Raw genomic sequence first — 27,120 nt, 5'->3', positions numbered from 1 at the left:
AGAGAGGCTGAGGCCTTCATAAGAACATTAGAAGAGCCCTGCTGGGTCAGACCAGTGGTCCATCTCTAGCCCAACATCCTGTCTCACATAGTGGCCAGCCAGATCCTCTTGAGGGCCAACAACAGGGTACAGAGACTGAGGCCTTCCCCTGATGTTGCCTCCTGGCTCTGAGGTTCAGAGGCTTAGTGCCTCTGAATGTGGAGGCTCCCCTCAGCCACCATGGCTAGTAGCTTACCCTCCATGAATCGTATCTAATCCTCTTTTAATGCTGTTTACTCCTGTGGCCGTCACTGCATCCTCTGGCAGCGAATTCCACATTTTAATGACTCTCCGTGGCAGAAATATCTGCTCTGAAGAGAGAACTGTATGGCATATACCTTGCTGAGGACCCTCCCTTCCCCAAACCCCACCCTCCTCAAGCTCTGTCTCCAGGGACTTGCCAACGCAGAGCTGGCAGCCCAAGTTCCCCGGGCACTTTCCACATGTGCCCAGGGCTATTTTTGGGCAGGAACACACAGGAACGGAGTTCCGGCTGGCTCCCAAGTTGGCCACGCCCAGCAGAAACTCATTAGCATAATAGGCCAACCCCAACAGCAGAAACTCATTAGGATTGGCTACATTGGGGGTGTGTGGCCTAACATGCAAAGGAGTTCCTGCTACAAAAAAAGGCCCTGGGTTTTGACAACAGACAAGGTAAACAGAATAACAAGCAAAAGGTGGGTGTGGCTGGATGACCACACTTCTGGTAACATGTGGGTGCAGCCTAATGTGCTAATGAGCTGTGCTGTCGGGGGTGTGGCCCAATATGCTAATGAGTTCCTGCTCTTGGGTGTGGCCTATTATGCTAATGAGTTCCTGCTGGGCTTTTTCTACAAAAAGAGCCCTGCATGTGCCCATTGACCTCTCCTCCTCAGTGAACTCTGCCATGGCCGAAGGAAGAACAAAATCTGTATTTACACAGTGCGTCATTGTATTGATTTATTTTGTTTACCTGTCTGACTTGTTGTCTGGCCAATGGTCAGGGATGCTGGTCTGGCGGGCTCTGCAGTGAGTTTGCACAGGTACATTTATTGCACAGCCTCATGGGAATTCTCAGCATCTGTGTCTTTAAGAAATTGCCTTCCGAATTCCCCCCCAAATAAAATACTGTGTTTAAAATGTTTCCAGACATCCAGTTTTTGGATTAAGACCATCCATGCTCCTCTTCAGATTTCAGACCTTCCACATTCAAAAAACGTTGTGCTGAATTTTAAAGCAACAATTCATGTTCCATTTCTAACATTCCATATGTTTTAAAAACTGTATTCAGATTCTAAAGTTTTGTTGCACTTTTGTGCGCATTTAAAAAAAAATCAGTTCATTTCTGCAGATTTTTGTCTTTGACCTAGGCACTTATTGTGAGGGGGGGGTACGCCAGGCGGGAAAAGGAAAAAGGCAGAGAATTCATTCCAGCACTACCTGATGTGGGAGGAAGTCGATGTACCCCCCCCCCCCAGATAGATAGTTGTGGTGGTGTCGGAGCACAAATGGCAAAAGACCCTTGCGAACAAATTGTATCCCCAAATTTGCCCGATTTGTAATGTGCGGAGAGCGTGTTGCAACCAGGGTGTCTCCTTGTATCACCCTCTCGTTTTAATTAAAACGTCGACAGAGGATGCATGCCCTGCACTTGTGACAGTGAATTCATCGGTGATAATAGATCAGCAACACCTAATATAAATTGTGATGAATGTTGTCTCAGTGGCTGGAGCAGGCAAGCGTGTCCTTGGGTGGGAGAGGGGAGAGAGGTTATCTGCGGGGAAAGAAAACCTGAAAGGGGATCAGGCAGAGAAAGGTTGAAGGCTGTTTCTGTTCAAGCGCCCAAGGATGCTTCTTCAAGGAATTATTGGCTGCAGCTAGGGTTGCCACCCTCCAGGTGGGGCCTGGAGATCGCCTGGAATTACAATTGGTCTGCAGAGTACAGAGATCTGTTCCCCTGGAGAAAAGGGCTGCTTTGGAGGGGGGATTCTATGGCCTTATATATCCACTGAGGTCCCTCTGCTCCCCATACTCCTCCCTCTCCAGGTTCCACCCCCAAATCTCCAGGGAGGGCAATCCTAGCTAGAGCCATAAGGAAGGAGAAACTGTGGTAGGGGCACAGTTTTTATGAGAGTAGGCCAAGCTTCCTAAGACATCTTAATTTTATTCTGCTGCTCAAACAGGTTGAGTGGGCTTTTCGTGGGGAACCATGGCATGAGCCTGCAAAATCTATTTATGTGGAAGAAGTGGGGTAATGGTACCCAGCACAGGGAGCCTGTGCTCTTTCCAACCCTCTGCCTCCAGTCCAAAACTCAATGTGATGCCTCTGTTGTAGTTTCGGGCAATACAGATTTGGTCACTGGGGACTGAAAAGGTGCCCCTCCCCAGTGATCTAGGAAGCAGGTGTTTTAAAAATGGTCCCACTAATGTGCTGTCTGAGAAGCAGTGTGATCTTGTGGTTAAGAGTGGCATACTAGGGACCTGGGTTCAAATCCCCCCTCTGCCGTGAAGCCCACTGGTCGACTTTGCAGAGGGGGGCAGGGGTATGACAACCTCGCTGGGGCCAAGGACAGGACTGTGAACTGTGACCAGGGTGGCTGGCTGCAGGCTGGGAAAATCCTGGAGACTGGGGGGGGAACATGGGGAGGGCAGAGGAACCCCCTCGCCAATCTCTTTCTTAAAGGAGACTGTCTTTTTTGAGATGCGTTGATGGCATACCCTGAAAACCAAGAGAGGGTGCTTTTTGCATCTGAACAAGCGCTGCAGATCGAACCCATTTCACTCTGCTTTCTTTAGCTAGCCTCATCCTTAGTCTTTTACTGTCTTGGTGGAGGATTGTGCGAGAGCATTTGCGTTTTGTGAGAATGCTACCTCTATGTGCCTGGTAATAGGGGGATAATCCTTCAGTGGTGAGCTGGGGAGGAGGGGAATAAAGAGAGATAAATCGTGCAACTAGATGTCATTTTGCAGTCTAAACATCCCGCATCAGGCACTGCCGTGAGGGGGGGGGAGAAACTCCCCCCCACCCTCCATCAATCGAGTACCTTTTCCCCAAGCACTCAATTTGTACGCACCAAAGGGTAGGATCAGGGTAATTGCTTTGAGGAGAGGCTGATAGCTTATTTCCATACGCCTGTCTCATTTGCTTTCCTGCAGCTTCTCAAAACATTTCCTCTCTGCGGGCTGTTTGAGCGCATCTAATGCACCAGCGTAGCAAGTGGGGAGCAACAGCAATTAGGGGAGAAATGGGGGAAGGGGAGGGAACCCTTCTGGAAAGCACAGCTAGCCTGGAGAAGGGAGAGGGGAGAGGGAAACCCACTTGACCTTGTGCATGTCCTCTTCTTGCCAGCCAAAGCTGCACACTGGGGTGTGTGTGTGTTACGGAATAGCCAGCTGGCTGTGCTGGAGGACAAACAGTTGGGGGGAGGAACTGACTGGGAAATGGCTCCTGCCTCTGGAAATCCACCTGCAGCCAGGGCATCTCCCGCTGGGGTGCTGTCCTGTCTTGTCTGCTAAGCAGAGTGGACCTTGGTTTAATGCCTGAGTGGGCAGCTATTCCCCCACCCTTCCCAAACACCAATCAAAATGCCTGCTTCACAACTTTGGTCCCAGCAGGGATTCCAGAGCTTTCAGTAGTCACCTTTTCCATGCATGAGGTTCAGAATGTGTAAGAATCACCTGCCCTTGGGAGTCCGTCCCTTACTGGTGTCTCTTTTTTGGGCACAAGAGTCTGTTTACTGAGAATGCTTCATGACTTTGAGGCTACAAATCAAGAGGAATGGCTCATGCAGAGAAGCAGGGACAGAAAGGGCAAAAAAATGAACCTTAACACTAAAATTCAGAACCTAACAAAGGTTAGTAAAATGTGAAAAAGCGGGCCAATATTAAAAACTAAATGTAGAAAATATATAGAAAAAGATACATGTATTTATTAATTGCAAATTTTAAAACATATATAAGGGCCCATTCACATCAAATATATAAATAACATGGCAAAATGTGAATGGGCCCTTATATATGTTTTAAAATTTGCAATTAATAAATACATGTATCTTTTTCTATATATTTTCTACATTTAGTTTTTAATATTGGCCCTGTACTAACCTTTGTTAGGTTCTGAATCATGCAGAGAAGCAACAGCCAGTCTCCTCCAGGGGCAAGGACTACTGCTGCATGGAAATTGGACTCTGATCACATCTGGTGCAATCTGGGCACTTTCCCCTATCCCAAGAGGTGCTCCCAACCAGTCAGGGATCAGACATGCAATGTGACGGCATCCCAACAATGAGTAATAAATTCTGGACACAATTATGATGTTTTATAATTGTTGTTTATAATTGTGTTTTTATAATGTGAGATTTATATTGTAAACTGCCTTGAGTTCTGCAAGGGAGAACAGCAGCTAATGTTTTAAATAAATCAATAAAAAGGAAGTCCTTGTACACGCAATTGGCTTGTAGAATATGCTGCCTTAGGATGTGCTGATGGCCACTAGTTTAGTTAGCTTTAAAGTGGGATTCAGCACCTGAACTGAGAGGGATAGGTCCATCAGTGTGTATTAGCTATGATGACAAAGGAACCTCCATGTTCAGAGGTAGTGTATCTGTAAAGGTCATTTGCAGCAATAGGGGGAGGCTTTGATCTGCTTGGAGGCCTTCCTGTGCATGGGGTTGGCCACTGTGTGAAACAGGATGCTGGAGCAGATGAACCCTTGGCCTGATCCTGTGTAGCTGCTCTTATGCTCTGGCCTTCCCTTTATCAGCTGGCCAGTCAGACTTGTTGATGTAGTGATGTTGCATGGGCAACATCATAAAGGCAGGGAATGTAGCCCTTGGTCTGAATAGGCTTTCTGAAGCTGCTTGATAGCCAATCAGGGCTTGGATGCAAGTGATGTGACAAAGCTAAGTCAGAGTGAGACCAACCATTGCTGCTAGGTGTGAACATTTTTTTCCCTATTTTGCAGCACCTATGTGGGAGGGAGGTGAAAAATGGCTGGAATGTGGAGAAGGGGATGTGTTTCATGTACCCCATTGCCCATCCCCCGTTTGTTGCCCACTTTGCAATTTCTGTGGGGCACAGGAACCCCAGCTATGCTGAGCCAAAAGAACATGAAACCAGATTGCTGTGTTAACCTTTGCCCTTTGCTTGCCTATAGCCCCTTGGTGAGAGTGAGTATTCGGACCCCTTTGATGCTCACCCAGAGCCGAAAGAAGACGGGGAGGAGGATGTGGAGCTGGAAAACAATGGCTACATGGAACCTTATGATGCCCAAAAGGTGGTGGCTGGTGAGTGAGTGTCTTACAAAAAAGAAGGGAGTATTTGGGGGGTGGGGGGGGGACACTTTGAAGGCAAGGGGTGGATGATGCCGATAATGGAGCCAGATTTTGGGAACACAAGGGGAACAGCTTGCAGTGTAGCTGGGTTTTCGTGTGGGCCACTGCTCTGCGAGAGAATCCAGCATTCAGAGAGTCTCTGCTTTCACTGACAGCCAACAAAGGCCACTTGAGTTTCTAGTCCTTATGGATGTGCCGTGGTTCTCCAAAGCACCCTGGCAATGCCTGATGATCTCCAAAACTAGAGGAATTAAGGGATCCGTAAAAGGAAAAGTGTTCAAAATCGTTTCTTGCCTGGAGTAGGGGGAGGAGCAGCCCGGGGGGGGGGGTCCCCACAAATACCCTAAGAACAAAATAATATTTGGCTGCCTCAAGTCTTTCTATTTAATGACCACCAATGTCCTGACCTGCCTCTTAAAAATGATCTTATCTCGTTTGGCCCTGACCGTATCTTAGGTTGATTAACAGCCATGACAGCTGAACATGACCTCCGCCTTCAAAGCCAATCCTTTTGTGTTATCAGTTGCTCGGGGAACGCTTCTGCGTGCTTTGTGGACTTTATTTCTTTGTTTACATCTTTACTTCATTTATACCCTGCCTTTGTACGCAGTGGGCACTAAAAGCGGATTACATTGTTGTCCTCCTCTCATTTCACCCTCACAACAGCCCTGTGAGGTAGGATAAGCTAAGGGTGATTGACTTGTTTAAGAGCACCCAGTAAGTTTCCATGGCAGAGTGGAGATTTGAACCTGGGTTTCATAGAGTTGGAAGGGTCCATAGAGGCCATCTAACCCAACCCGCTTCCCAATTCATGATCATTTCCCGAGTCAATAATCCACTAGTGGCACCTTTAAGATGGGTGCATGCACATGAAAGTTTATACTCAGAATTAAACATTTTTGGTCTTAAAGGTGCCACTGGACTCAAACTTTGTTCTGTTGCTTCAGACCAAGATGGCTGCCCACCTGACTCCAATTTGTGGGTCTCTAGTTTGTGGGTTCAATTTGTGTGTGTCGCTCCCCCGTCCCCCGCTGCTAACATGACATCTCTTTCCCGGCACCTAAACTTTTCCACCTGGGCTCTTTAGATCTCCAGCGCAAAAACGACAGGGAGGAGAGAAAGGTGAAGAAATCCCGGAAGGGTCTACAGCTGTACGACACTCCCTATGAGGAGAAGGAACCAGAGGCCAACCTGGAGGGCTCCTCTGCTGATAAACCCCGTGAGAGCCGTCTGCCCCAGGACGATGAGCGGCCAGCGGATGAGTACGACCAGCCGTGGGAGTGGAAGAAGAACCACATTTCTCGGGCTTTTGCAGGTGAGGATCTTGCTTGCCTGTTCCTTGGAGCATCCTCTATCTGACAACTGCAGGTCTTTGGGTGGTATGTGTTTATGTATGTGTGTATGTTTTGATACTCTAGAAAGCAATGACACAGAACTAAATGTGATGTTTTGGTGCAGATAGATCGAGATGGGCAGCCATGTTATTCTGTCTGTAGCAGTAGAAAAGAGCAAGAGTCCAGGAGCACCTTCAAGACTAACACAGTTTGTGGCAGGGAAGGAGCTTTCGTGAGTCTCGGCTCACTTCTTCAGATAGATCCAGATGGGTGGCTGTGTTAGTCAGTCTATAGCAGGAGAAAAGAGCAAGAGTCCAGTGGCACCTTGAAGACTAACACAATTTGTGGCCAAGTAGGAGCTTTCGTGAGTCACTGCTCACTTCTTCTTTTGGTGCAGAACTGAGCTTCTTGAGGATCTTAATGTCCTTTCTCATGAATAAAAGGTACATACCTGTCTTGTCCTCATGGACGCAAAGATATCCTCAAAGGTCACCTTCGGGTTCTTGAGCATCTCTTGTTTTTAAAAAAGTAAGTTTCTAGCTCGTTGTGATTATGAAAAATGTCTGGAAGTATGGGGGCAATTGGAGCTGCGGTAGCTCAAGTGGTTAAGACGCAGAACTGCAGGCTGTGGAAGGTCGGTAGTTCAGCAGTTTGAGACCTGAGTTGCCGCATGACGGAGTGAGCTCCCGTCTCTAGTTCCAGCTCCTGCCAACCTAGCAGTTCGAAAGCAAGAAATTGCAAGTAGATAAATAGGTACCACTTCGGTGGGAAGGTAACAGAGTTCCGTGCGCCTTGGCGTTTAGTCATGCCGGCCACATGACCATGGAAAAGTCTTCGGACAGCGCTGGCTCTTCGGCTTTGAAACGGAGATGAGCACCGCAACCCTAGAGTTGGATTCGACTGGCTTTCGAGCAAGGGAACCTTTACCTTTACCTTTATGGGGGCAATCCTGCCAAAATCTTAGAAGAGGAGCTGGGTAAGATTTTAGAGGGTTTTAGGCTAAATCACACACACACACCCCATGCACACACATGTGCAGACCACACATGGGAAACAATGTGTTATTGCCAGTTATCGGTAAAAGTACAGCATATAGTATGTGACATTTGCTGATTTTTGCACAATATATTTATTTACGGCAACATCTTTATCCCACTTTTTTGCCATAAATGATGACTCAATAATTGTTATGCACGTAGTAGAATTCAGCATAAAACAATAATAGTCTAAAGCATGGATTAGACAGAACTCTGTTCTCAGGGTTAGGGACTAGAGAAGGGTGGCAACCAAACAGGAATTGAAGTCCAGCCAGCTGGACACATGGCTTCTGAAATGCATGTCTTGAGGCTGAGATCCTGAGCCAAAAAAAATCTTAAATCTGCACCCAGAAAATTGGGGAGGGGTGTGCCCAATACCCTTGCGCCCCAGTCCATGAGCAAATTAATGCAAGAGGCTTGCCATCACAGGTCAGTGGGTAAATCTGAACCCAGTTCAGCTCTTCCCACCCATTTGGCTTTTATGCTCTGTTTTCCAGTTTGGTGTAGTGGTTTGGTGCGTGGACTCTAATCTGGGAGAACCGGGTTTGATTCCCCACTCCTCCACTTGCAGCTGCTGGATGACCTTGGGCAAGCCATAGTTCTGTCAGAGCTCTCTCAGCCCCACCTACCTCACAGGGTGTCTGTTGTGGGGAGGGGAGGGGAAAGGGAAAGAAGTTTGTAAGCCGCCCTGAGACTCTGAGTGAAGGGTGGGGTATAAATCCAATCTCTTCTTCCCCTCATCCCCAAAGACCCTCTATGGCTGCCTTGCCACTGTCGTTGCTCAGCCGACCTTCCTCAGCTTGCTTAAAATCCCTGCCTATTGCTCCCTCATGTCTCTGCCTCACAAACCAATGCTCTCCATCTCCAGAAAGTGACTGCAATTTTTTGTGCACAAAAACCACACTCGATATTCGAGCATCCCTCTTTTGTAATGCTCCTTTTGTTTCAAATGCAACACCTCATTTGGACACATGAAGCTGCCTTCTACTGAACCAGACCCTCGGTCCGTCAGGGTCCGCCTTGTCCCCTCCGACTGGGGGGCTGTGGCTAGCTTGTCCTTTTAACTGGAGATGCCGGGGATTGAACCTGAGACCTTCTGCATTCCAAGCAGATGCTCGGCCGCTGAGCCATGGCCCCTCCCCATCGGATCGCCTCGACAATTTGCTCAGAACCCAGAATGATCAACACTTTGCATAGTTCTGCATCTGGGCAGCAGTGCCATTTTGCATGGTGGCTGGCTGTCAACACACGTTTGCGGAATTGGTTGCATTCCTTGGGTAGCGTATGCCCCTGGGTCATTGTTGCAGGGCCCGTGGGAAATCTGGTACCATAGAATGTGTGCTCTGCTTTGGCACCTTCACGTAAATAGTTTCAGAGGGCAATTGTGCTGTTCTGCAGTAGAACAGCCATAGACTGGAGTCCAGGAGCACCTTAGAGACCAACAAGAGTTCCAGGGGAGGAGCTCCACTTTGATACTCTAAAGGTGTTTCTGCTCTTGAATCGAGCCGTTCACGTTCAGCGGCATTCATGGCAGTGGCCCATGCTGGATTGTGACCGGATCTCATTCCCAGGGTATCCTGTGAGAACTGGATAACTTACGTGTTTACTTAGGTTATTTATAGTCCGCCTTTCTCACTGAGACCGCAAGGTGGATTACAGAGAGTGTAAATCAGGTACAGTAAACCGGACGGGACACGCAATGAACTCCACAAGAAGGCTCGGATGACAGAAACTGAAAACAGTAGTCTCAAACAGAGCTGAAAGAAAGCACGAGCCTTTGAACATAATATACTGAGTGGTGTAGACACTACCCAGTCTGGAGCAGACTTACAGAGGCAGGCAGCAATGCAGTCATCGAGGCCACAGTCCCTATCCCTTGACCAGGGGGACTTCCTGACCATTACTCTACTGTCCTCTTTACCGGTGCAGAAAGCCCTCTTGAACAATTCTGTTTTGCATAGTTTGCAGAAGGCCAGGAGAGGGGAGAAACTTCCTCACCTCCTCAGGGAGGCCATTTCTTAAGGTGCGGGCCACAGGAGAGAAGGCCCACGTACAGGCGGTTATCAATTTCGCCCGTCTGCAGGATGGTGCCAGCAGAAGGCTAAATGCCAACAAACCCAGACACGGTTGGCTTTGGGAGTCCAGAAGGGGGGCCAAATGGCATGCTGGGGAGAAGAGTCCCATGCTTTCTCTTGCCAGCTGTATTGGGACAACCAAAAAGCAGCACTTCATTTGGAAGCTGATGCATGGGGGTGTGTTGGATGAATGGAAAGAGCAAGACGACCGGGCCAAAGTCCTAGCAATGCAGACTCAACAAACATTGAGTCACCCAGACCAACTGGGTGAGCCTCGAAAGGAGAAACAAGCCAGGCAGGCCCCCCCCAGTGTTCCCTCTAAGCTGAGTTAGTGTGAGCTAGCTCGCATATTTTTGTCATAGCTCAGGAAGGACGGCTCCAGAGCAAATGAAATTATGCAGTAGCCAAATCGCTCGCTCACAACTTTAAGGCCAGTAACTCACAAAGCAGAATTTTGGCTCACAAGACTCCACAGCTTAGAGGGAGCATTGCCCCCCTCCCAGAATTAAAAAAAACCCTCTTTTTTATTTTGTTTACTGCACTGATTTCTTTTTAGCCCAAAGATGGTGGATGAAAGCCCTGAGGGAAGGTGCATACGCAGAGCATTTTCAATCCGTTTTTTGCATTTATGGGGGGAGAAAAAAGCAACCGCTCTCTTGAACATTTGCCAGTTGTGTTTGCAATTTGTACCCCAACAGCAATTTGAATGGAGGGGCAACCAACCATCCCTCTTTCTCAGCCTGCCCGTTGACAACACATTTGTGTACTGGGGTGAGTCGTACCTGGCCCTTCTACTCCAAGATTACGGGTGGGAAGGGAATTGAGTGCATAATGCAAACAGGAGAAAACCTGTGAGTGGGGATGGATTTTTTTCCAAAATGAAAATTTGTAGCAAGAATTCACTTTAAAAAACCTGAGATGCCACAGGCCAAAGAGAATCAAACTGGAGAGCAGGAAGTGGAATTAAATGGCTTCCCAAGAATACTGTCCATCTTGCCAGTTAAGCTCTGCTTCTTCAGCCCTGCTCCTGGTGCCCCCAACTTCAGAGGTGGGAGGCACGTGGGGGCTGGAAGGGAAGGGAAGGCCTGACAGTGGGCAGAGGATGGGGGAATTCTGCCCTGCCCCCCCCAACCTGGAAGTGATGCTTGGTACGGAAGGGCCATAGAGGACGTGCCTGCATTAGTCTCCGTAACATCCCAAGTTCAGTTCCTGGGATCTCCTGCTAAAAGGCTGTCAGGTGTTGGGAAAGAAAGACCTTTCTCTGCCCGAGACCCTGGAGAGATACCGCTAGTCAACGGAAACAAAATTGAGCTAGATGGACCGAGGACCTCACTTTGCATAAGGCAGATTGTTTGTTTGTTAAGATCTCTCACTGGTAATTGCAAATGTGCCACGTTCGTTCCCACGGCCAAAAATCGCAGATCTTTCACTGCATCTGTAACCAAACCATCAAGTATCAGATTCCGAATGGGGAAGGGAACTGAGTGCAACCTAAGAGTCTTGTTTCATTACCAGCGGAACTCCTGGTGTACAATCAGGACAAGAGAACAAAATCTGCGTCTAGTCAGTGGCACCTTGAAGGCCAACGAAGTTTAATTCTGGGGATTAGCTTTCATGTGCACAAAGTGTGCCTGCACACGAAAGCGAATACCCAGAATTAAACTTCGTTGGTCTTCAAGACGTCTGACTGGACTCAAGCTTTGTTCTTTTGCTTCAGACCCAACACGGCTGCCCACCTGAATCAGGCGGGGCAAGATCACCCTTGTGCTGAAGGGATCCTGGTGTGAACAAAGAAAGACTCTCTTTCCGGCTGATGACTGAAATTTAGGGTTGCCAGCTTTGGGTTGGGGAATTCCTGGAGATTTGTGGGCGGAGCTTGGTGAGGGCGGGTTTTGCGGAGGGGAGGTACCTCAGTAGGGTGTAACATCCTAGAGGGTACCCTCCAAAGGAGCCATTTTCTCCAGGAGAGCTGTTCTCTACCGTTCTGGGAGATCTCCAGGCCCTACCTGGAGGTTGGCAACACTATGGAAGGGACACTACCACACGCCAGTATTTCAGAAAGCGATTCTAGAGGGGTTTTTTTTGGGGGGGGGTGGACTTGAGCACCCTGAGTGATTCCCCTAAGACCGAAGTACTTGAAAAATGTCCGTATTCTGCCCTTTCTGGGTTTTCTGTGTAAAGCTTTGAGGGGGAGGGGCTTTGACAAGGTCTTCCCTTGCTTCTGTCCATAGCCAGCCCTGAACCGAGAGAAGGCTTTTACAAAATGTTTCCAATCCCTCCCTCCCACCCCAGCAGTCTTCCTCCATTTCCGAATGGCTTCTTGAGACGTCTGGGCTTCTTTGGGAGGGAGGGAGGGAGGGAGGGAGGGAGGGGCTTGGAAAGGATGCCTTCTCTTTCCTTCTCACATCTCATCTTGGAGATTTTTCTGTCAGACCAGTCGGCTCTCTTTGCACTCCACGTCACGGTGGAATGAGCTGGAGAGCAGGGCCATTTCAGAGGTGGGTGAGCCCGCGCCAGGCACCTTCTCGCTTCCTAATGTGCCAGGTAGAGCATGCATACGAAGGACAAAAATCGTCCTCTTCCCTGCTGTCTATGGAGGCAAATTATCAATCTCTCCTCCCTGCTTGGCAAATCCAAGTAGGGTTCCTGCTGGGAAAATGGGCCTCTGGATTCAAACCACTCCCCCCTATTCCTTCTGTGATTCGGAAAAGGATGCTGTTTCCAAAATGTAGGTCATAGTGAATAAATGCTCTGTCTCTGCACAAGTCCCTGATTTGGGACTGTCGCCTTCCAACCAGTCTCCACTGGAGTGAATAATCCCTTGACCCATCTCCTTGTCAGGTGTGAATGGGGTATTCAGTTTCTCCTGAGAGAGAAGAGCAGCAGAATTGCCGGCCCTTGGAAGAGGCTGCCCATCTCTGCAGATCTTTCCACACACACATCAGATTGTCCGTACAGACAATAGAATTATCCTGCTTCAAAAGAGGCTGGCCATTGAAACACTTCCAGAGTCATTGTCACCTTCCAAGCATGCAAAAAAGATGTTTAATTCTTAGGCATTCCTAAAGTGACCGGCCATGATCGGATCATTCAAAAGAATTATGGGAGAAACACAGTAAGAATCATCCATTCTCAGAGAGGGCTGCCTGTTGCATCTTTGCATGAATCACTGCTCTGCCTTGCTTACCGTGAGCCTTCTGCTTCACTTTGGAAGAGACTGCCTGATGTATCTCTGCACGGGTTCCTACTGCATGCTTGTCTCTGGGGAAGCAGAAATGCAGGTGAGGGAGATCCATCAAGGACATGTCTCTCTTACGCGTTCACACTCTAAGAAGGAAATTGAGTACAAAGAGTTGTAGGAGGCAGGCCGGCATACAGCATGATGATGTCTCCTCTGGTTGCAGGACTTTATGAGCAGGGAGAAAGAGCCATTGGGGGGGGGGGGGAGCTCAGAATTAACCCCTGGGCATCTGAGGCGAACCTTTAGTGATGACTGTGTGAAAGGGGGGAGGGGCTGGGGGAGGGGAGGGCAGCTGCCTTTCTTCCCTTGTCTGTCTGTCATTAGATCTTTTCTTTTTATCATGTCTGTTTTGTCTCCCCTTCTCCCCTCTCATCTCCTCCTTTCTGCTCCCCTTCTCGCCCGTCTTTCTCTCCTTTCCCACCATCGCCCATCTCGCCTCTCTGTTCCTCTTCCCCACTGCCTTCTCCCCACTCCCTTTCCCTGATCTTCTCTCCCCTCCCCTCCTGTGGTCCTTTCCCCTTGATCTTCTTTGCCTTCACTTCCTCCCCCCAACCCACGATCTCCTCTGCTTTCCCCTCTTTCTCTTCTCCTTTCCTTTACCCTCATCTGGCTCCCTTCCTACCCTCTGTTCCACTCCCCCTGCAGTAGACATTAAGGAGACTAACGTATTGCCCTGGCCACCACCGGTGGGACAGCTCACGGGGACAGAGGAACCCCTAGATCCAGAAGGTGATGTCTTGTTTTAACCCTCCACCCCCACATGCACACCTCCCAGCTTGCTGTTTTTCCTGCTGTCCAGAATTATTTTCTCCCCTTCTCCCTCCTAAATGCATGGGGAGTGGGAAACACAAGGACTGGGGGGGGGGGGGGGGGGGTTCGCGGGTGGAGCAGCAATCACTGGACTCCAGCTTTGGAGGGTGGTACCAGGGTGGCTAGTTTCTGGCCAAAACTTTTATCCTAACAGGCAGACATTCAACTGATATAGCTTCCCAGTAGTATAGTTCTGTGCTGGGGAGAAGGCATGGGGCCCTTTTTAGGTTTTTTTTTTTGGGGGGGGGTTAGTTCTTGATGGCGGGGCATGACACCTATGAGGAATGGGAAGGGGGCTACTCTGATAATATCAAAATCTACATGGAAAAATAATCCCACTTCACATCGGAATTGTGCTAGTCCTCATGGATCCAGAGACAAGAATGACGGAGCAAGCATTTGTATTTCGACCCGTTGACTGAAGGAGTGCAGGAAGAGGAGTCCTTGAATTCTTATAAACGGTGACTGGGTGGGGTTGGCAAGAGGTGTTCCCAGTACTGACAAGCAAATCTGGGGTTTAAGAGCTGTTTTAGGGTGAGATTGGGGGCTGGCTAGGCAAGGAAGCCAAAACCTTGCATGTCATTTCAGAGTGCCCAGGGGTGCAGGAGAAATCACCCGTTCCCACTGCCAGAACCTCAGACTCATGGATCTGATTATGAGCATTTTCCGTAAATGAGCTTGGCGTTAGCAGACTGGGAAAGAGGTGTATGGCTTGCGGGTGAAGGATCAGCTTTGCATGCAGAAGGTCCCTGGGCTGACCCCCTGGCATCTCTGGGGCAGGAGAGATTTGGAAAGACTCTTCTCTCTCTGAGACCTTGGAGAGCCCCTGGCATAAGCTGGAGACCGGGGCTCCCCGGACTGACTGGAGAGGAGGTACCCTTGTATATCTGTAGAAGAACTGCCTCTCAGTACCTCCTTCTTTCCGCCTATCATGTCTCTGTCCCTCTTGGGTCTGCCCTCCCCCCCCTTGTCCCTCCTCTTCCTCTTTTCCCTCCTCCTCTTCCTCTCCTTTTTTGTTTCTCCTCCTTGCCGGTCACGCATGCCTCTTGCTGAGTTGCACCCAGATGCTTTGCTGCACGTGTTCCGTGGCCTGTGTGCACCGCCTGCTTCCTCGCACAGGTCTTCCCCTCTCTTTGGAACCCAGTTTTGTGTTATTTTGGATGCCACAACCCTGGCAACATCATGGGGGTAAGAACAGTGAACACAGAGGAAGCTGCCTTCTCCTGAATCAGACCCCCCCCCCTTGGTCCAGCCAGGTCAGTCGTCTACTCAGACTGGCAGCCATTCTCCGGGGTCCCAGGCAGAGGCCTTTCCGTCATGTACTGCTTGGGCCTTTTGCACTGGAGATGCTGCCGGGGCCTGAAACGGGGGTCTTCTGCAAACCACTGAGCCACAGCCCCTCCCCGATTTACGTTATCAATAATCTCGGCCCTCAGCAGATCTGAGTTTCTTTTGTATTTTGATGATAATGTCAAATTGCCTTTTTAAAAACGTTTCAGCAACCCTGGGCAGGGTGGCATACATGTTAGGGACATCATGCCAGATTTCCGGTTTGTTTAACCCTCGCTCTCCGCAGTGAGGTGTGAAGGAAACAAGCCATGCGGCAGCCAGCGTGCCCGTGTTCTTTCTCCTGCGTGGTGGCATGGAGGGAAGGCAGAATTTTAATTGTAAAAAAATGGAGAGAACAATCAGGCCCGACTTTACAAATGTGGCAAAATAAACTATGGGAGGGAAGGCAGTGTGATGGCACCTGCCCTCCTGGCCCCCTACCTGCCACAAAAGGGGAGACAGCGCAGGAAGTTGGGAAAGGACAGTGCCTGCCCTGGCAATTGTCCTGGCAGTCAGACCAGCTGCCACAGGTGGGTGAGAGGGGCATGACTAGGCTGATTGCCACCCCTCCTAGATGATTGCCCAAGGCAGGGGTCCCCCACCTTTTTCAGCCTGTGGGCTCCTTTGGAATTCTGACACAGTGCGGTGGGTGCAGCCACAAAATGGCTGCCACAGGAGGTGAAGCCAGTCACAAAATGGCCACCGCAGCTTACTTTCAGTCACACAGTGAAGATTCTTGTGCTGCAGGGGCAGCTGCTGCCAAAGCAACATCATTAAGAATCTCCAGTGGCCAATCAGAAACCTCACTGGGCCAAAGTCCCACCTCGCCTTGTGCACTTTGTAAAAACACTTGGCAGTAGGGTTGCCAGGCATGATTGTTCCGCCAGCGGGGGGATTGGGGGGGGTCTGGGGGAGGTGGCGATGTCCCTGACACAATGACAACATGTGGAAGTGACGCCATCGTGTCAGCGACGACACTCTGGGTTTTGGGCAGATTCTATGGTTAAAATTGGACTCAAACCATAGAGTTTTGCCCCAAAAACAGAGTGTTGTTGTGTGCCGCCACTGATGCAATGACATCACTTTTGTGTGATGTCATCGTGTTGGGGATGTCGCCATGCGACGTTGCTGTATGGGGGGGGCTTTCCCCACCAGCCATCTGGCTGGCAGCGGAAGTCGGGGGATCCCTCACCTGGACCAGGGGCCTGGGAACCCTACTTGGTGGGCATCAGGAAAGGAGTAGGTGGATGCCATGACACCCATAGGCACCACCACATTGGGGGCTTCTGGCCTCGGGCCACCTAGCAAATGGGCCAGCTCTGCCCCAATTCCTCTTGAATTCTGGTTTAACTAGGAGAATTTCTAAGCTTAATTCTAGAACAGGGTAATGCGCAGAGTACTATGGCTTTCAGTTCCTGTATATCATTATGCTCCTCCTCTCTGTTACAAATTCACACCTGTGGAATGACAAAACATCGTTCCCCAAAGCAGCCAGCTGGTGGTGCGACCGTACGCACAATCGCACCAGGGCCCTTTTCTGATGGGGTTTTGTTGATGTGCCCCATGCGGTCCCACACATTTCTAAAACCCGACACAAAAAAAGAATCTTTTCTGCCAGCTGTGCGTACTATCATTGCCAGACTGCTTTGGGCGGGTGGGGAGCAGTGTTTTATAAGTGCACATCATTTGTGTCAGGGAGGGGGAGAGACACAAATGAATTGAAAGAGCTGTGGGAACTCATGCATGGAGAGCGCAACTGTACACCATTCAGAGTTCTTTAAAAAGAACCGAACAGAATAACAGAGGATTCCCAGGGCATCTACTGCTTTGCAGAAACCAAGCCGGGTAATTTAGACCACCAAAATCCACTGAGAAATACAGATTAAAAAAACGTTTTGAATGCCTCCCAGATAGACAGATGAGTTGTGCCACAGCCCTGCTGAGCTTTAAGAGTCAAGATGGTTTTATTTCAGAAGGCTTTGAGGATGAGCTGCTGTCCTTCGGTTGGGCTGTTTCTCCTGTTCTCTTTCCTTTTCACTAATGGGGTTTTTTTTTGGTCCAATTTTTGTGCTTTTGTTCTTTTAACTAGTTTCCTAGGATGGCTGGTTACTAGAATATTGTGGATGCATTTTTGGTGTTACTGTTTGGGCACTTCCCCAGTCGGAAAAGCAGCTAATAAATACCTTAGTTGTCTAAAATATTGTGGTAATCATACTTAGCATTAAGTGCATAGAGTACCTCTGGCACTTTCTCAACTGTACTTGTAAGTCCTGTGGAAGATAGATCGATATTCTCATTGATGTATTGCATAATAGTTGGCCTAAGACAACCTGTGGAATGACAAAACATCATCCCCCAAAGCAGGCAGCCTGTGGTGCGACCATAATCCACTGAGAAATACAGTGAGCTCATGTCAGAACTGAGATTCGAACCATGGACCTCAGCTCTGGCCTGTAAGTTTGTACATCCATGCAACTAAGGAGCAATTATTTTCTGGGCTGTCCCTTTTACGTGCTGCATGTCCGTTTTTGTAACACTTTATGCAACCCCCCCCCCCACACACACACACAAAGAACAGCTCTCTGCAGATTGAAAACAAGCATCCCAGGGAGATGCTGAAGCCTAGATTTCAACATTCTTATCAGCCGACTGCCACTTGCAGTCTGAAATGGGTACTGCCCTGGACAAGCATTATCACGAGCATCACCAACCTCAGCTCTAGAAATTTCTGGAGATTTGGGGGTGGAGCTTGGGGACGGCTGGGTTTTGAAAGGGGAGACCACAGCTGGGTATATAATGCCAGAGAGTCTCTCCTCCAAAGCTGCCATTTTCTCCAAGGGAACTGATCTATGTCCTCTGTAGGTGAGCTGTAATTCCAGGAGATCTCCAGACACCCCCCTGGGGACTGCTTAGGACAAGGGTTATAACTGTACACAGGGCTATTTTTGGGCAGGAACGCACAGGAATGGAGTTCCGGCTGGCTCCCAAGTTGGCTACGCCCAGCAGGAACTCATTAGCATAATAAGCCACACCCAACAGCAGAAACTCATTAGGATTGGCTAGATTAGGGGTGTGTGGCCTAACATGCAAAGGTGTTCCTGCTATAAAAAAGCCCTGGGTTTTGACAACAAACAAGGTCAACAGAATAACAAGCAAAAGGTGGGTGTGGCTGGATAACCACACTTCTGGTAACATGGGGGTGCGGCCTAATGTGCTAATGAGTTTCTGCTGTTGGGTGTGGCCTATTATGCTAATGAGTTCCTGCTGGGCTTTTTCTACAAAAAGAGCCCTGACTGTACATATAAACCAGTGTAGTCACAATCCTTTAACCACTGCACGCGTTGTTTGAAATTGTGCCAGATTTCTGTGTGGCCCTGGCTTCGGGTGTCCTGATTAACCAAAAACAATGACAGCTTCATTATAAAATGGTTTATTTTGGAACGGAGCACCATAATACTCTCAAGATGGGTGGGCCATGTTAGCCTGTCTGTAGCAGGAGAAAAGAGCAAGAGTCCAGGAGCACCTTCAAGACCAACAATATTTGTGGCAGGGGAGGAGCTTTCCTGAGTCACTGCTCACTTCTTCAGATAGATCAAGATGGGGGAGCCGTGTTAGCCTGTCTGTAGCAGGAGAAAAGAGCAAGAGTCCAGGAGCACCTTCAAGACTAACACAATCAGTGGCAGGGTAGGAGCTTTCGTGAGTCACTGCTCACTTCTTCAATCTGAGTGGGTCACTGCTCACTTCTTCAGTCTGAAGAAGGGAGCAGTCAGTGACTCACAATAGCTACTACCAGTGTTCCCTCTAAGCTGAGTTAATGTGAGCTAGCTCACAGTTTTTTAGCCTCCGGCTCACACATTTTTGCCTTCACTCAGGAAGGAGGGCTCCAGAGCAAACTAATTGATGCAGCAGCCAAATCGCTGGCTCACAACTTTAATGCCGGTAGCTCACAAAGTAGAATTTTTGCTCACAAGACCCTACAGCTTAGAGGGAACATTGGCTACTACCCTGCCACAAACTTTGTTAGTCTTCCAGGTGCTACTCTTTTCTAATAAAACTCTTCAGTTATTAATGTTTTTAAAAAACTTCATTTTGACTTTTTGGCCCACCCACCCCCTCTCTCTTTCACCCCTCCTAATGATTCTGTGCCCTTTCCTCTCCCTGCTCCCAACACAGTGCAGTTTGAGACCCCTGAGTGGGAACGGACGTCCTCGATTTCCTCCTCTTCGGCGCTCGTGGAGCACTGGCACCAGCCAAAACACCTGACGGGCAGTTCCAAGTTTGGTCTCTCCCAGAGTCCAGAAGGCAGCCCCCCTGCAGCAGAGCGGGTAGACCCCTCGCTACCACTGGAGAAGCAGGCGTAAGTGGGGGGGGGGCACACAGTGCGCCCGGTGTTGGGTGTAAATCCCTGAGGCTTGCATGCATTTCAAAAACTTTATTCCGTAAGACAAGTGAGAGCCGGTAAACACTGTTGCACCTCAGCTTGGGAGGCTTGGGTTCTGGCCTTCCACTTAGCCCTGGAGCACAAGTAACTTTGGGGCAGTCATCCTCTCTTTTCTTTCCCCATCTCCTTTCCAATATTTTTGTGGGGATGAAACCAGAGGAGCAGAGAGAACCCCATTTGTCACCTTGAGCAAGATCTGTCTGGCACAGCTGTATCCTACTGATAAGGTTTACAAAGCATTTTGAGAGATAATTTTCTCAAGGGGACAGTAAAACCATGGTATTGTTATAAATATGATGTCATACATTCCGGCTATCGCTGTTTACTAGGATAGGCCCTGATTTTCTGCTACGCTTCCCGTTTTTTGTTCTCTGAGGCCAAACACAGCAAGATGATTCAGATTGGGACCCCAGCACAAGGAGGCGAAGGGTTTCAGCTGCCCCTCCCTTCCCCACGTGATACTTTCCTGACCAAAACTGGCTTTGGAGTAACACACTTTGCTCCTGTCATGGCCTTGGTTTTGGTCTGTGTCAGGTCCCCAGGTGCTTGTGAAATGAATTCCCAGCAGCCTCAAGGTCTGAATATCGGGTCAGGGGAGGCAGCTTTGAGAAAGACAGGAGCACTCCGTCTATAAACTTCAGCTGTTTAATGGGTCTCTCTCGTAGGACCAGCAGCAAACATCTATTTAAACATCACTGTAACCACAAAAGAAAACTTCCCCCTTTGGAAGACTTTCAAGCAAGGAGAAGCGGGTGTATAATTCTAGAAACTCCCGTTGGGGTTGTTTGTGTAAAAAGGATATAAATTGACTGGTAGTTATTAGAATTGTATACACTGATTATTATTACTGTTGATATTGCATGTAATGAATATATACCTGTTTTAGAATATTATAAATAACACACAATGCACTATAAGATGGAACAAGCAGAACACATTAACTTATAAAAGGTTTTTTGCAGTGCATATTTGTGTTGTTTGACTCTTCTAACACTCCCGCTCGAGTTTGTACAGCCTCCAGGTGATGGCTGGAGATCTCCTACGATTACAACTGATCTCCAAGCGAAAGAGATCAGTTCCCCTGGAGAAAATGACTGCATTGGAAGGTGGACTGTGTGGCATTCTACCCCATTGAAGTCCCTCCCCTCCCCAAACCCCTCCCTCCTCAGGCTCCACCCCCCAAATCTCCAGGTATTTCCCAACCCAGAGCTGACAACCCTACTCTTCACAGTTCAGTCTTTCCCCTCATCTTTAGAGCTTAGATTTCTTATGAAGGAAGACAACCTCTTGCCTCTGTGAAAATGTTCGTGTGCACAAGTATGAAGATACCACGTTGTACAACTGGCCATTTGCTCACAGTGGTGGATTTCCTAACCTTACCGGGTAACCGGATTGAAAACAAATCAGCCAGTATCATCATGCCCCTGTATAAATCAATGGTGCGACCTCATTTGGAATACTGTGTACAGTTCTGGTCACACCACACCTCAAAAAGGATATTATAGCGTTGGAAAAAGTGCAGAAATGGGTTGGAACACTTTCCCTATGAAGAAAGGTTAAAGCACTTGGGGCTCGTTAGCTTGGAGAAATGACGGCTGAGGGGGTGACATGATCGAGGTTTATAAGATTATGCATGGGATAGAGCAGGTAGAGAAAGAGGTACTTTTCTCCCTTTCTCACAATACAAAAACTCGTGGGCACTCAGTGAAATTGCTGAGCAGTCGGGTTGGAACAGATAAAAGGAAGTACTTCTTTACCCAAAGTGTGATTAACACATGGAATTCATTGCCACAGGAAGTGGCGGCGGCTACAAGCATGGACAGCTTCAAGAGGGAATTGGATAAACGTATGGAGCAGAGGTCCATCAGTGGCTATTAGCCACAAGGTATAGATAGGAACTCTCGGGCTGGGGCAAGTGATGCTCTGTATTCTTGGTGCTTGGGCGGGGGGGAGCAACAGTGGGGGGGTTTCTAGTGTCCTGGCCCCACTGCTGTACCTCCTGATGGCACCTGGTATTTTTGGCCACTGTGTGACAGAGTATGGACTGGATGGGCCATTAGCCTGATCCAACATTGGCTTCTCTTATGTTCTTATGTAACCTTGTTTTTCTGCTTTAAGTTAAACCCGCCTTTCACCTTTAAGCCTCTACCACAGAGGAAGAGAACAACAGAGCATTCAGTGAAGTGTGTGGATTAGAATCACAGAGGTCCAGGTTCAAATTCCCACCCTGCTATGAAGCTTGCTGGGTGACCTTGGGTCACTCACTCTTTCTCTCATCCCGCCCGCTCTGCCTCACAGGGTTGTTGTGAGAAAAAACAGGATGGAGGTAGAATCCTGATCTCCTGGGAGGAAGGATTTAAGACTTATAATTCAAACCGCTGGCTTTTTAATTAAAAAAAAATAGACACCAAGATACATTTCAAGATAAGGATAAAATGGAACAATGCCATTATTACGAATGCTGTTATATTAATTTCATTGCATCCTTAATGTTTCTAAATGGTGTAGCTATAGCAGAAGAGATGCCCCTGCTGGGAAGGAGTTTATAGTCTAGTTTTCGGATCTGACTGGTTTCCTCCAGCTGGTTGTGGAAGGAACAGTTCTTTTACACCAAGGGTGGGGAGAGAGGAGGGGAAAGCGTGTCTTCTCTGCAAGCAGACATCAAATGCTTTTAGCCTTCAAACAGTAAAGGCTTCCCGCCTCCGTTAAAACCAGGCTTTGTTCCAAAGATCTCAATTTATACCACAGAACGAGGACAGAGCATTTCATGGGGTGTCCTTTGCGTGAGGCAAACAATGCAAACGGATCACGATGGGTGGACCGTGCTAGTCTGATTGTAGCAGGAGTCCAGGAGCACCTTAAAGACTAACCAAATTTGTGGCAGGGTAGGAGCTTTCATTAGTCAGTGACTCATGAAGGCTCACACCCTGCCAAAAACGTTGTGAGTCTTGAAGGTGCTTCTGGACTCCTGCTCTTTTCTAATGTGGAGAGAAACGATTGCGGGTTGCCTGTTGCAGGCGCGTCTCATTGTGCCGAGGGGGGAGTTGCAAATCATTTCCCGTTCCTGTTTAATTAAAATGCCTGGCTACAGATGCGCTTGGTTTTGTTTTCTGCTAACGCGACGGGATGCCTGGTGGAAGGCCTTGCAAGTCCTTTCAGAGATCTGCACTGTGCTTGGCACCCCCATAGAGACGCTTGCATTCGCCCATGCCGAGGCCCTCCCAGCCCTGCTGCTTGTTCCCCCAACTTCCCTGAGGTACAGTGATTGGGTGACAGGGCCTTCTCCGCAGTGGCACAAAGTAGGGTTGCCAACTCAGGGTTGGGAAATTCCCCGAGATTTGGGGGGTGGAACCTGAGGAGGGAGCTCAGTTGGGGTATAATGCCATAAAATTCACCCTTCAACGTAGCCATTTTCTCCAGGGGAATTGCTCTCTGTCATCTGGAGATCAGTTGTAAATCTGGGAAATCTCCAGGCCCCACCTGGAGAATGGCAACCCTAATGCCAAGGCAGTCAGCCTTCCTCCCCAAGGAGGTATTCTGGGCCTCTTCATTAGGAGAGCTGCGAGGTGTAGCAGTTGGAACCTCAGAAGAGGGCTGGGGAGGAATGAGGTCGGGATCTTCACTTTTGCCCTGGAGCCCGATAGGTGGTCTTGGGCTAATTATCCTCTGTCGACCTGACCTGCCTTGCAGAGTGGTTGTAAGGATGTAGGCCGATATATGCCACAATGAGCTCCTTGGAGGAAGATCAGGATTAAAATGTGAAGGTTTTCAGAGGCTGGGAGCAGACCATTTTCTTTCAGAGGGCTTTAGAAATAGAGTCGCCAACTCTGAGTTGGGAAGTTCCTGGAGATTTAGGGGGTGGAGCTTGGGGAAGGCAAGGTTTGGGGAAGTGAGGGGCCTCAGCAGGGTATGGTGTCACAGAGTTCACTCTCCAAGGCAGCCATTTTCTCCAGGGGAATTGGTCTCTGGTGATCAGTTGTAATTTGGAGAGGTCCAATGGAGGGGAGTGTGCCCAATATTTTTGCAAAAACCAGCTGGAAACCATAACCCAGATTAGTGTCTGAAGCAATCTGTGATGTAGCATTGGTGCAGGGACCCTGACCCTGACCTGGATGGCCCAGGCTAGCCCAATCTCATCAGCTCTCGAAAGCTAAGGAAGGTCACTCCTGGTTAGTCCTCAGATGGGACGCCACCAAGGAAGTCCCGGGTTGCTATGCAGAGAATGGCAAACCAGCTCTGAATGTCTCTTGCCCTGAAAACCTTCTGGGGGTCACCATAAGTCGCCTGTAGGGTTGCCAAGCATCCAGCTGGGGTTGGAAGCGTGCACACGCTGCGGTGACATCACCCGGAAGTGACGTCATCGCACTGGGCATGCCGTCGAGGGACGCTCTAGCGTCCAGCTTTAAAACTCTATGGTATCATAGAGTTTTAATGCTGAACGCTAGAGTGTCCCCCGATGACGGGCCCAGTGCGGTGACATCACCTCCGGGTGACATCATCGTGCTGGGCATGTCGGCCCAATTCTAGCACTTTGGGGGCGGGATTTCCCCCGGTGGACAGATCTGGGCTGGTGGGTTGGGGGCCTCTAGGGCAGGCAAACCCCGCCCCCCCCTCCAGGGGACCTGGCAGCCCTAGTTGCCTGCGACTTCACAACACTTTTCTGCAAAACCCCCATTGTGTGCCCCAGAGTCCTGAGGCTCCTCTAAAGTGGCTCTTTGGATCTGAGCCATTGTGCATAGAACAAGCCTTCTCTTTCAGGGGAGGTTTTAGAGAGATGTTTGAGAATGTTGTGGGCTTTATTGATGATTTAATGCATGTGTTTTGCTGCTGTATTTACGGGAAATGGTTGATATTTTAATTATTTTTCAGTCCTTGTAATATTTTCTCGTTAGCCACGGTATTGACCAAAGTATCAGGAAGGTTTGATGCCAATAAATCATCATTCTGAAGTTGCAGAAAAACATCAGCCGATGGACATGGAGGGAGGAGCTCAAACCAGCTATCAATTTTACCGCGTTGTATTATTACAAGCCTTGTTTTATGACTGTTTTGCATTGATTTTCCCTTTAGTTCAATTTTTTCCCAATCTGCCAGCTGCCTTGAGCATGCCAGTAGAAAGCTGGGATGGAAACGCCATAAAAGAATGCCTGTTTATTGTTATATGCTATTTTCCCAGGCAAACACTTGTAAAGCATATTACAGCTATTAAAATGCAGGTCTGGCTAGTTTGATTTTTGTGTACTTTTGTCTCCATTGCAGTCGCTAGTGACCCTCTGGTTCCCTTTCCAGTCTCTCTGGCCTTGCATGTACGCAGGGTTGAGCTTGGTTAATCTTGGGGTTGCCGCTGGAGTCAAGCTTCATTCTCACATCTGTTTGTTAGCTCTTGCATTTGTGTGCCAATTTGCTGCCGTTCATTGATCTTATGCCTTTATGCATCTTGGCTCTGACTGGCCCTTCCTGATGGCTGTCCCCTGCCATCTTCCTGTAGAAAGGAAAGGAAATTGTTTCACTGAAGACGTTCTGTTTCACTGTATCTGAGGAAGCGTGCTTACACACGAAAGCTTATGCCTTGAATAAGATATTGGCCCCGGTCACATGAGCAGAAAAATCCGCACTAGAAGGGAGGCATTTTAGAGGCGGAGTTAAAAGAAGTGCGGGAGCGTGATCTTACGGTCTCCCGCGGCTCTGTCCTCAGGCCGTCGGCAGCCGATCACGCCAGGGAGGCAACAGTGTAGTCCCAATGAGGCAACACGGCAGTACTGCATGGGTCGCGGACAGCTGCTGGATGCCACGGGCTACCGACGCGTCTCCGATCAGACGCTCGCCCATGCCATGCATTTACCTTTTCCCCAGTGCCTTTTAAATCCGCTTCTTCGGGCTGACGGTACGGGTTGGAGACGGTTGCGCTACGCTTCCCAGATGTTGTGGTATGATCGCGCCCGTTTGATGGGCCCTCTTTCGTGAGGCAAATCCTCCGTATGACCATTGTTGGTCTTTAAGGTGCCTGACTGGACTCAAACTTTGTTCTGCTCCTTCACACCAACATGGCTACCCACCTGAATCTATCTTTGGAGGAAAGATGGAGTAAAATCATATTCCATAGATCACACTGAATTAGAATCCCAGCTTTGCAGGGGCACTGAGTTCCACAGGCCGATTGATGACTGTATCTAGAAGAGTTTCCCTGAGATGTCTATAATTCCCTCCCCCCTCATAACAGTGCCCTGAGGTAGGTTCAGGTGAGAGAGAGTGGCCTTCATGTCTGAGTACGTATTTGAACCCGGGCCTCTCCACTCTTTAATCGCCCCCTGTATCCATGAGCTGGCCTTCGATCCAGCAATACACTATATTTTACATCTTCCCCTGTTCACTTAGAGACAGGTGCAGGATCTGAGCTGTCCTTCTATCTTCCAGTCAGCGATTGTGTCATAAATGTGCTTATCTCACTGTGCCTGTCAATATTCATCACAAGATTCATCCGTACATGCTTTGGGGTCTTCTTGAACACAAGTGTGGGTGCTGGTTAAACCAGGGTTTGAATCTGAAACAGAGAAGGGCGACCAAACCGTGAGCCATGCAGTTTAATTCCAGAGGCCAGTAGAGATCCCTCTTTGTTGACAGAGCCTTGCTCCATCAATGCATTTCTGAGCAGGGCCTTCTGTAGGCTGGTGCCACCCTGCAAATGGGCAAGATCAACAACTTGCCCGTACCCGTGCCTTCTCTGTGGTGACCCCCACCTCCTGAATGGCCTGGCCTGCTGTTGAGGGTAGGAAGGCTTCCATGCACCTGGAGTTTGGCAGTACTATGTAAAACAGAATTGTTCAAGAGGGCATGTTTAGAAAGGAAACAGGGCTGCATCGTAACAGACCAGTCCACAAAAAATGCACTGCTTCTACTAATCTTGCACCATGTTCTGCATGTCATGTCTAATATTTACGCTTTGTTCAGAAGACAGCTCCGTTTCAAAGGTCTGCCATCCCCCTCATCCTATTACACTGCTGTATGTTGCCACGGCTCTCATCTGATAAATCAAATCTGCACCCAGTGACTCTGTCTGTCTGCTCCCCAACCAGGTGGTTTCATGGCACGATCAGCCGAGCAGAAGCCGAATCCCTCTTGACTCTCTGCAAAGAAGGCAGCTACCTGGTACGGAACAGCGAGACCAGCCGGAATGACTACTCCCTGTCGCTCAGGTGAGTGGGTGCAGATTCCCCCCTCCCCCCCAGTCTGTCCTCAGTTTGGTGTAGTGGTTAAGAGCGGCGGCTCTAATCTGGAGAACCGGGTTTGATTCCCCACTCCTCCACATACAGCTAGCTGGGTGACCTTGGGTCAGTCACAGTTATCTGAGAGCTGTTCTCTCAAGAGCAGTCCTTGAAAGAGTTCTCTGAGCCCCACTTACCTCACAGAGATTGTAAGCCGCTCTGAGACTCCAAGTGAAGGGCAGGGTATAAATCCAATCTCCTCCTCCTCCTCCTCCTCCTCCTCCTCCTCCTCCTCCTCCT

General features: G+C 49.0%; 1 protein-coding gene across 1 annotated transcript in view; it reads left to right on the top strand.

The window, feature by feature from the left end:
- The window catches only part of SHD (Src homology 2 domain containing transforming protein D), a 41,692-nt gene that overhangs the window by 9,493 nt on the left and 5,079 nt on the right, over positions 1 to 27,120 (top strand). Inside the window, exons 2-5 of the mRNA XM_015429767.1 lie at positions 5,174 to 5,303; positions 6,439 to 6,666; positions 19,351 to 19,534; positions 26,692 to 26,811. Of these exons, the coding sequence (XP_015285253.1) occupies positions 5,174 to 5,303; positions 6,439 to 6,666; positions 19,351 to 19,534; positions 26,692 to 26,811 (662 nt within the window). The remainder of the gene's footprint in view (positions 1 to 5,173; positions 5,304 to 6,438; positions 6,667 to 19,350; positions 19,535 to 26,691; positions 26,812 to 27,120) is intronic.

Source organism: Gekko japonicus, unplaced genomic scaffold, assembly GCF_001447785.1.
Source record: "Gekko japonicus isolate JY-2015 unplaced genomic scaffold, Gekko_japonicus_V1.1 scaffold953, whole genome shotgun sequence".
NCBI lineage: Eukaryota > Metazoa > Chordata > Lepidosauria > Squamata > Gekkonidae > Gekko > Gekko japonicus.
The sequence above is the reverse complement of the archived record's forward strand: the minus strand, read 5'-3'. Positions and strand labels throughout refer to the sequence as shown.